This window comes from Lineus longissimus, chromosome 1 (assembly GCF_910592395.1).
Source record: "Lineus longissimus chromosome 1, tnLinLong1.2, whole genome shotgun sequence".
In the NCBI taxonomy this organism is placed as follows: Eukaryota; Metazoa; Nemertea; class Pilidiophora; order Heteronemertea; family Lineidae; genus Lineus; species Lineus longissimus.
This window is the reverse complement of record NC_088308.1, coordinates 14,665,598-14,676,256: the sequence shown is the minus strand read 5'-3', so window position 1 is coordinate 14,676,256 and position 10,659 is coordinate 14,665,598. Positions and strand designations below refer to the sequence as shown.

Sequence of the window (10,659 nt, the reverse complement as noted above, 5' to 3'; positions counted from 1 at the left end):
AGGAGGGGCCACCTGTTGTTCTTCATCCGCCTCCTCCTGCGCCAGCTCAAAGAAATCGAGAATGCCGTCCATTCCTGACAGTAACTTTCTTCGAATGGCCGAGGTATTCCAACAACCAATGCCTTAGACGCAGAGATAAACATACCCTCACGGCCGTTTAAGTTTTCTTTTGTTCGGAAAAACGCCCGTTGTCCGCACGCGAGATGATCACATGTTGTGAATTGCTGTCTAACTTCAAGCCTGCAATGATCGTGCGTTTAGGCAAATTTGTACGCGGACAACCCTTAAACGACAGATAAAATGCCTTGCTGAATTCCACCCTATATGTTTATCGACGTGGATGAGCCGTTATACCTCCACAAATAATTAAAATCGACTTTGATCGAAGCTGTTTCAAATTTTTTTTACCGTTTTTGGAAAATTGACCACCAAAGCTTTCAAATTTTAAGCACCAAATGCCGTTTGATTTGAAAAAAGGTAACATGAAACTAACCTTTGTTAATTGTCCATTTGAAAAAAAAAAATTCATCGGAATTATCCTCTCATAATATGGACAAAAAGGTGCAACAACAAGAGGCCCAAGGGCCTGGCGCTCAGCTGAAATGGATAGGTGAAGGCAAGGGCCAAGTGTGTGTTGGTACCCTGTTATTATGAGGCAACGCAGAAGTGCTGGTGCGAAAGACCTTCTTGCTATATCAGTGCATGCTGAAGTACTGAGTTGACGTCACCCTGCTATTATGACGTAAAGTCATTTCTATTGCCGTTGCAGTAGTGGGGTGTGTGATGACGTCAAGGAGTTGTGTGGTGACGTCAAAGAGTGGAGTCCTTGTCTTCATGCAGCGTAGGTGAAACTAATAACATGCACATGGACACAAGGTACATAATTATAACAGTGTATTTTGTGAGGTGGGGGCCTGGTGCTTTACAATGGTCAAATGAACCGACTGTTGTCTGGACATTGATGAAGTGGATGCAGCCAAATGTTTGGGATGGTCTTTTTTGTATGTCAAGAAAAGAAGATAAAGAGTTGGTTAACAAAATGAACTTTATTGGTGCGGCAGATATTTGATGAACAGGATCCAGTGGACTTAATGATGAGGTACTATCAAATAAGGTGTCCATCAAATGAATCATGAGGGCCTGTTGAGTTATACTATAGGGCTAGGCTATCGTTTTTGTCTTTTTTACAGCCTACAGCACAGCCATGCACAGCGCAGTGTAGACAGTACAGGATTGCAAACCAAAAACATGAGCATTGCTGCGTAACGTGTTGTAGACTTTAGTGTGGTTCTTATTTCGGAACAAACTATAGCTGACTTGATTGGTGCTGCCACCTATACTAAGTTTGTAACTTGTGGTATACATGCTTGCTTATGTGTAGTATACATGCTTGCTTATGTGTAGTATGAATAAATAAAGTGACTCAGCAAAAGGAACCCATGTTGTCCAGTCTCTTTGAATTCGCTCCGACAATATCAAGCTGGAGTCCGCAAAATTGGTGCCGAAATTTTAACTTGAACATAAAGGACCTTTAGATAAGTATGGCAAGCCAAAGCGGAATTTATTCAAGACTTTAGAATTACCATTCAAGAAGTTAAATATAAGTTCAAGAAGGAAATATATGTTCAAGACTAAAATATGTTCAACCTTGAATCAAATGTTTTCAACCTTGAATAAAATATGTTCAACCTTGAATAAAATATGTTCAACCTTGAATAAAATATGTCCAACCTTGAACAAAATATATTCAACCTTGAACAAAATATATTCAAGACTCACGTGACCATATTCAAGACGCACGTGACCACAAAATTGATGACGTAGAGCGTAGAATCTGTGGTACTTCCGATGTGTTCTGTTTCACGACAGGCATTGCGCATTTTGAACCTATAATTTGCCTGATATGTATGTGAAACATGTATCGACTCTGACATTCACTCGGCATCCATGTCATGATGTGTAGGATTACAGTACATGTCAGGTGTAGGCGGCTAGGTACGTGTACAACCATGTGTCAAAACCTCGTGCGACCAATTCGAGCTCCGAAACGCAACACAAGTACCATGGGTTCGGGAAAGTCCGGACGCGGGTTCGGGAAAGTCCGTAAAGCATCAAAACATGAGCAACTACGTCATCAATTTTTGTGGTCACGTGCGTCTTGAATATGGTCACGTGAGTCTTGAATATATTTTGTTCAAGGTTGAATATATTTTGTTCAAGGTTGACAATATTTGATTCAAGGTTGACAATATTTGATTCAAGGTTGACAATAATTGATTCAGGATTGAACATATTTTGGTCTTGAACATATATTTAACTTCTTGAATAGTAATTCCACGGTCTTGAATAAATTCCGCTTTGGCTTGCCATAGATAAGTATATTGTAAACCATTTGAGTCACATTTTAAAACTGAAGATGCCGGATGAGGACAGTATAAAGAGATTGAAAAAGTCTAGAGCGGCACGTAAAGGCTGGTGCACCCGAACCAAGATGGCGATTGACCAAACTTTGAGTGAGGTACCAGTAAACCTGTGCAGATTAAAGGAGGACATGAAAGAGTTTGAGCAGTTTTTAAGAAAAGTGGACAATATTCAAACAGAAATAGAGTGTGAATTAGATGAAAAAGAATTGGCAGCTGAGATCGATTCGCACGGTGCGTGGCGGGACGCAGTTAAGAAGTCGTACCGTACAGCACAGGAACTTTTAGAAGCACACGTGCATAAAAAGGAGCCTAGTGTTGGTGCGAGTACAAAAGTAGTTAAAACTGTGAGTTCCTGTCAGGCAAAACTACCTAAGTTGGAACTACCACGTTTCTCTGGAGTGCTGACAGAATGGCAGGCATTCTATGAAAAGTTTGTGACAATAGTACATGACAATAGAGACATTCCTGTCGTAACAAAATTCGCATACCTGACCTCTCTTCTAGAGGGGGAGGCGAAGTCAGTGGTGACAGGTCTGAGCATCACAAAAGATAACTATAGTGCTGCTATCGAGCTCCTGAGGGAGCGATTTGGCAATAGGGATCGACTGATATTTTCCCATATCCAAGCCTTGCTGAATGTTTCGCTACCGTCTCCGACTGTTCGAGGTTTGTGGTCCCTACAGGACACAATACAGACACATGTTAGAAATTTGGAGTCCCTCGGTGTCAATGGGGGAACGTATGGTCTGTTTCTCACGCCACTCATCTTGTCTAGACTGCCCAATGATATCAGAATGGAGTGGGCTCGAAATGGTGCTGGGAAAGAGAGCGACTTGATTGGTCTTTTGGAATTTCTTAAATTGGAAATTCAACGTCGTGAACGAGCAGAGACATTCAAAGACATGAATTTATCAGCACAACCGAGTGCATGTGCATCGCCTTCGTTGAGCAAGCAGACAGTTAAGCAACGAGTTCCTACTGCCTCAGCAATGTTCAGCAGTGGGGAGAATTCGAATAGTGACAGTAACAACTGTGTGTTTTGTTCCAAAAAACATCCGTCTGATAAATGCTGGGATGTGAAGAAAATATCGCTTAGTGAACGCCACAAGTTGATCAAGGACAGTGGAGCGTGTTTTCGCTGCCTTTTGAGAGGTCACCTGGCAAGAAGTTGCATGACCAGATGTAGGGCTTGCAAAGGCAAGCACAATGAACTTCTGTGTGATCCGAGTAGGAGAGCTGCTCAGAAGAATCCCTCCAATTCAGGTCAGTCTGGGGCTGCAGATCGGAACTCCATGAAACCGGTCACATCGCATGTAGGTGTGTCCTGTTCTACCGCGGGGGTTTTGACTGTACCCCAGGTTGCCCGCGTCCTCGTTAAAGGCGAGAGGGGTTCAGCTGAAGCAACTGTTATGTTCGACTCTGGGTCTGATACCTCATGTGTTTGTTCTGAATTTGTAGAGAAAATCGGTCCTAAGTGGGTGACTGCCAAAAACATGTCCTTTGCAGCCTTTGGTGCAAGTTCTTCATCAGCCAGTAAGGTACATAATGTATACAGCCTGGATATGCAGGCAAATGACGGTGTCACAAGATCACTTAATGTTGTCAAAGTGAAAGCGATTAGTCCACCTATGGAACGACCAAGGGTACCAAACCACTTATTGAAATCACTTGGTCATCTGAACATAGCAGATGACTACAACACGGATAAAAAAGTCACAGTTGACATCTTGATTGGCCTTGACATGTATTGGAAATTTGTTAAACAGGGTTTCATACAGGTCACCACTGGTCTTGTAGCTCAAGACACCATCTTTGGGTGGGTATTGTCTGGGTCTTACTCAAATGGTCTGAGTGAGACACCAAGCCAGTCAACTGCTATGGTCAGTCATGTTAGTGTTAGTCATAATTTACTGATTTTGTCAGATATTCCAGACGCGACGCTCTCCAAGTTTTGGGACCTAGAGTCCATTGGTGTGACCGATAACGGAGAGTCGAGTCTTGGAACAGATATGATAATCATGAAACAATTCACTGAAACGGTTGAGTTCAAAGATGATAGGTATGTAGTTAGACTTCCATGGAAAGAAGGTGCTAAGCCATCGCTGCTGAATAATAGAAATTTGGCAGAAGGCCGGTTACAAAGTTTAAACTGTAAACTCTCTAAGAACCCAGTGTTAAGGGGTCGGTATGATGAAGCCTTGGTCGAACTAGAGACTCTTGGAATCGTTCAGGAAGTACCTCCGACAGAAATTGTACCAAATGATGAGCGCCCCGTATTTTATCTACCCCATTTCCCAGTCATAAAAGAGTCAAAGTTGACTACCAAAATTCGACCTGTGTTTGACGCCTCAGCTAAGGGGGCTAACGGAGTGTCACTGAATGATTGCATTGAGTCAGGACCCAACTTGTTGCCAGGTCTATTAGACATTCTAATCAGATTCAGACGATGGCGGGTGGCGATGACCAGTGACATCACCAAAGCTTTCCTACAGATTGCCGTCAACAAGGAAGATCAGGATGTCCATCACTTCCTGTGGACAAAAGATGGGAAAGATAGGGTGATGAAATTCTTGCGTGTCCCAAGTGGCAATACAGTCAGTCCATTTCTCTTAAATGCCACCATCCGCCACCATCTGTCTCAGTACTCTGATTCTGAAACCTCTACTGCTGTCGAGGAACTGAAGGAAAATTTGTATGTTGATGATTGGATCACTGGGGCTGATTATGAAGATGAGACTTGTGAGTTGTTTCGTAATGGTCAAAAGATTCTAAAAGAAGGTAGTCTGTCATTGGCAAAGTGCAACTCTAACAATGAGGTAATCAAAGACATGTTCATACATGAGTTTGATTCTCACTCTGGTACTGTATCAACAAAGATACTTGGGTTGAAGTGGTTGAAAACAGAAGACTGTTTTGCATTTGATGGAGTGGACATCCCTACACAGATTGTCACAACCAAAAGAGTTGTTTTGAGCTTCATAGCGAGGTTGTTTGACCCGTTTGGTTTCTTGTCACCCTACATCATGTATCTCAAAATTTTGTTGCAAGAAATATGGTTGTTGAAACTGGATTGGGATGACAATGTTCCAGCCCCACTTCATGATAGGTTTATGAGATGGGTGCAAGCTTTGACTGAGGTACAACAGTGGAGAATTCCAAGACGCTACGGCTTGTCATTGTGGTCAAATTTGACTGGAGTTGAGGTTCATGGGTTTGGTGATGCCTCAGAACAAGGTTACGGAGCTGTGGTATACCTGCGCATTCCCTGTTCAGATGGCAGCTATGATGTTTCACTAGTCACATCCAGGGCTAGAGTTACACCAGTAAAAAAGGTTTCACTCCCAAGATTAGAATTGCTTGGTGCTCTGTTGTGTGCTCGTGTGGTCAGCTTCGTGCTGAAAGCCTTGAAACTTCCATCTGACACAATGTGTAGGTATTGGACAGACTCTACTGTAGCTCTAGGTTGGATTAAAGGTAAACATTCTCGTTGGAAAACTTTCGTTGCTAACCGAGTTCTTGAAATTCAAGAACTGACAGATGTTGAACAGTGGTCTCACTGCCCTGGTAGAGGGAACCCAGCAGATATCATGACTAGAGGTGTTCTTGCAGGAGAATTGGTCTCCTCCAAACAGTGGTCGGCGGGACCTAGTTGGCTAGCTGGATCATTAGTACTGGGCAAAGACAAAGTGATGTTTGATCAGGTAGAGCGGTTCCTTCAGCCAGAAACTGTGGCCATTGTAAATGTAGCTAGAGTGTGGTTGCCAGAAATTGTTCTCAACGTTGAGAGATGGGGTACACTTGAGAAAGCAATTAGAATCACTGCTTGGGTCGTGAGAGTACTCCAAAACATGGATAAAACAAAGCAACATGTCTCTAGAAAATTGTCCTTACAAGAGTGTGCAACGGCAAAACAGATATTGTTGAAACACGTGCTGAGTGTGGCATATAGTGCTGAGATTGAAGCCCTGAAACAGGGAAAGTCTGTAGGAAAATCATCACCATTGTTAAAGTTAAATCCAGCCATTGGAAAAGATGGGTTAGTTAGGATTGGTGGTAGGTTAGAAAACTCTCAGCTGACATATGCTGAAAAACATCCAGTCATCGTGCCCAAGGGCAGGTTTGCCACACTTCTTATCAGGTCTGAACATTTCAGGGCAAAACATGCGGGTGTAGAGGCCATGATTACGACCATCAGAGACAACTACTGGGTTATAGGACTCAGACATTTGGCCAAAGCGGTCAAAAGATCTTGTGTTAGGCATCAAAGAGTAGATGCATTAGCTTGCAACCAAGTTGCTGCCCCTTTACCAGAATTGAGGGTACATGAAGCCCCTGTTTTCTCAGTGACGGGCCTAGATTTTGCTGGGCCGGTGTATTGTCTAGACTTTCCAGGTCACAAGTTTCACATACTGTTATTTACATGTGGAGTGGTTAGAGCGATACATCTTGAGTTGACAGCATCATTAAGTCGTGATGACTGTGTGTTAGCTTTGAGAAGATTCATGTCTCGACGTGGATGTCCCACTATCCTCTACTCAGACAATGCTAAAACTTTCAAAGCCACTGAAAAAATGTTAGCCAAGTTATCAGGTTCCAGCCCCTGCGAAATGAATTTTACCTTAGGTGGATTTTGTTGGAAATAGCTGGAATTTCCAGCTCTTGGCTGGAATAAGCTGACACTTTGAATTTAGAGAGTTTCATCGAAAAGTTATAGCTGGCAAAAGCTGACAAAAACTGGAACTTTATCCATGGGGTGGAAATTCTTGGCATTTTCTGGAACTTTACTTTTCGTAAAAGTTCCAGCGCTGGAAATCTCTGTCACTTTACTATGAGATTGTCAGAGCTGGAATTAGCTGGAAATTTCAAATTCGATGTTTCTGACAATTGTTGGAAAAAGCTGGCATTTGCTGGCATTATGCAAATTGCTATTATGTTATGCAATTCTATCATGTGGTCTTATCACCTGACCTATCCCATGATGCATTACACCTCAGACAGGAACTGGTAGGTTTGAATTTTCAAGTCAAACAAAGAAATCATGTGGGAGCTCTTCTTATTTCTTGATTTTTACCCCGAATTCGATATCAAGATATCCAAAGTTTACACAAATTGAATTGGAACACATAAGGATTCAAATGAATGCAAAAAGGGTAATCTGGACAGGCCTTGAGGTTCTTTTTTTAGCATATGATGAAGCCTGAATCAGTGTATGTGCTGTAGTAAGCCTGTATTATTGTATGCATGATCGTAGACCCGGACGGTATCATAACTGTAAGATTTTGCATGGGAGATGTCCACAGCTCATGACTCATGTAAGTGATGGAGTCAATCAACAGTCGGCTTGCTCCATCATTCTTTTCAAGGTCGTGCAGTGATGTTATTTGGACATCCATTTTGGACGTCAGTCCCCGTCTGTAACCCTGCCCTCCAGACATCAAAGTGACAGAGTGTGCTATGTGTGGTTAACATCATGTTGATGTCACGGTATCCAGTTAAAACGGCACCTCTTTTTTATTTGGCTCTCCTTGTGAGCCTATGCGATGATGTGGCGTCCATCGTCGGTGGCGGCCGTATTGTTAGCGCGGCACGTTTCGTAAAGTCTGGACTTAAAATTGGTATAGGCCTACATATGTTCCATGGGCCCTGGGGCAATTCACACCAATCTGGTCAATCCATGATCCTCAAACTTACGAGCCTAATATTACAATGTGAATACTTTGCACTATCTTTATTATTTAACGAGAGGCAAAATTTTCCTGTCAGTGATTGTCAATGACGTCATCGTATCAACTGATCACAATTAGCTATGATGTAAATGACGTGCTGTCTCCAGGATGGGCATTGAGCCCTGACGACGCCAGTCGGCATTGACGAGCACTCCAACCCAGGTCATGTGGCAACTTAAACCATCTGCAATGGGGAAGTGTCCGCCTGGCAGAGGTGTCTGTAAGGAGCCTCAGTGAAGCAATAATCTTACGTTTTATATGATAGGGCCTCTTATGCTCGTGTAAGTCCACAGGTCAACACACACCAAGAATGATATTTACATTATAACAGTGTGACAAGATTGTGTCAGAAAACTAAGGGATTAGGTCAGTGGCATATGCTCAAAACTTGATAATGCCACAGCAATCATGTTTGCAAGTGACATAAATCACTTGTTTGCATAGATAATTTCAGGTGCCCGCAACAAGAACTGGTCATCCTAGCAACCTCTGTTGGAAGCAAAATCAACCTGCAACCTTTAATCATATTTCTGTGTGACAGAAATTGCTTGTTTGCAGTTATAATTGCAGATGCCATCAAAATTGAATTAGAATTGGAAATCGCACGGCCTGGGATCAAGCAAAATCAACATGCAATCATGTTTGCATGTGAAAAATTGCCTGTCTGTGGTGATAATCGCAGGTGCGTGTGACAAGATTGCAATCAGCAAAGTCAAAACTAAACGATTATTGGTTTTACTCCACGACAAGTGATCTTCTTGTTGCATATCACAACGATTCTAATCATAGTCACTGTTGAGTGACAAAAAACGCCTGTTTATTAGTGTGCAGTGCTCTGATCGATTCAAACGTAGAGCAGGTCACATACTCAATATTAAATTTCCAGCTAATGTCAACTAATGCCAGCTATTTCCAATAAATGACAGCCCTGACATTCCTCGTTGCATGCTGAATTTGTAATTTCCAGCTAATGTCAACTAATGCCAGCTATTTCCAATAAATGACAGCCCTGACATTGGTAATCAGCTGGAAGGCCTGGGTCAAGATTTTTCCACCTAATTCCAGCTCTGGAAATTTAAAGGTTCCAGCTAATGCCAGGTTATGCCAGCTTTTTCCAGAGCTGGCATTTTCTGGCACTGCCATTTACCAAAATACCGCCAAACTCCAGCCCTGACATTTTCTGGAATTTCCAGCTAATTCCAGCCTCCTGGCAAGGAAAAATAGTTTGGAATTAGGTGGAAATTGCCGGCTTTTGCCGACAATTTCCAGTCGAATTTCGCAGGGGAGTGGTATCAAGTGGAAGTACATTGTTCCGCGTTCTCCCTGGTGGGGAGGATGGTGGGAACGTCTCGTCCAATCTGTAAAAAAGGCATTGAAGAAAACAGTTGGTAATCGATGTATAACCAGGACAGAACTAGAAACCAGTCTATGTGAGATTGAGGCATGTATCAATGACAGACCTCTGACTTTCGTGGGTGATCAAGTAGATGGTATCAGACCTCTGACTCCATCTCATTTTCTGTTGGGCAAACACACTAGCTACCAAACTGCTGTGTCTGAGGATGAAAGGGTCATCTCTCAGGAAATTCTCACTGAAAGTCAATTGATACGTCAGAGACAAATTGACCTGTTTTGGTCAGTTTGGTCCAAAGATTATGTGCGCAATCTCCCACCGACTGTCAACAAACATCAGGTAAAAGGCAGTTTAGACATAGGTCATATGGTTCTGATTAAGGAAGACAACACCCCTAGGATGCAGTGGCCTATTGGAGTGGTCACTAAACTCTTCCCAGGAAGAGATGGTTTGGTCAGAAGTGTTGAGTTGAAAACCAAAGGTGGTACTGTTGTGAGGTCAGTACAGAGACTGCATGATCTTGAAGTGCATGTACAGGCTGAACAAGATGGAGACAGTAAAAACATTACCCCATTAGCAGTAGTTCAAAAAAAGACTGCTCCATCAGTTCATTCTAATACAGGTCAGGGTAAGGCAGGGAAAACTGACACAGCAACTGGTGCACAGAGCACTCATAATACCAGTAACCAACTAAAAGACAAGGCTGTGAAGACACGTCTGGGGAGAGTGATCAAACCCAAAAAGAGATTGGATGTGTAGACATGGGTGATTTACTCTAAAGATGTGTCTATGAGATGCGTTATAATCCACATGTACTGTGATAAAAGAACTATTTGTGTCGCTGTGTGATAAACTTTCATGACTGTGAATTGGGCTTCAGGTTAAATGTGTGATGAAATTTGTTAGTCTGAGTAATCGGTACAAAACACAAAAAAAGTTTACACTGTGTTTGTTCAAATTGGTTTACACTGTTTGTGAATTTAGTTGTCTGTAAGTATGTTATCTGTAGGTAATGTTGATGCCATATGTTGGTGTGTATAGAATCTGGGAAAAGTTGTTTAAAACAGTATGAAGATTTAAGTACACTGCAATGTTTTAAAGAAATAGTAGTTCTATTGTAGTATAAGATATTGAGTGTTTGTCTCTCAGACAACCA

General features: G+C 42.3%; 1 protein-coding gene across 1 annotated transcript; it reads left to right on the top strand.

Annotated features, from left to right (window-relative positions):
* Window positions 1-2,491: 2,491 nt before the first annotated feature.
* LOC135483768 (uncharacterized) lies at window positions 2,492-10,262 on the top strand. The gene is made up of 2 exons (XM_064764837.1): window positions 2,492-6,476; window positions 10,126-10,262. Exons 1-2 carry the CDS (start codon window positions 2,492-2,494, stop codon window positions 10,260-10,262), a joined length of 4,122 nt encoding a protein of 1,373 aa, XP_064620907.1.
* Window positions 10,263-10,659: the final 397 nt, after the last annotated feature.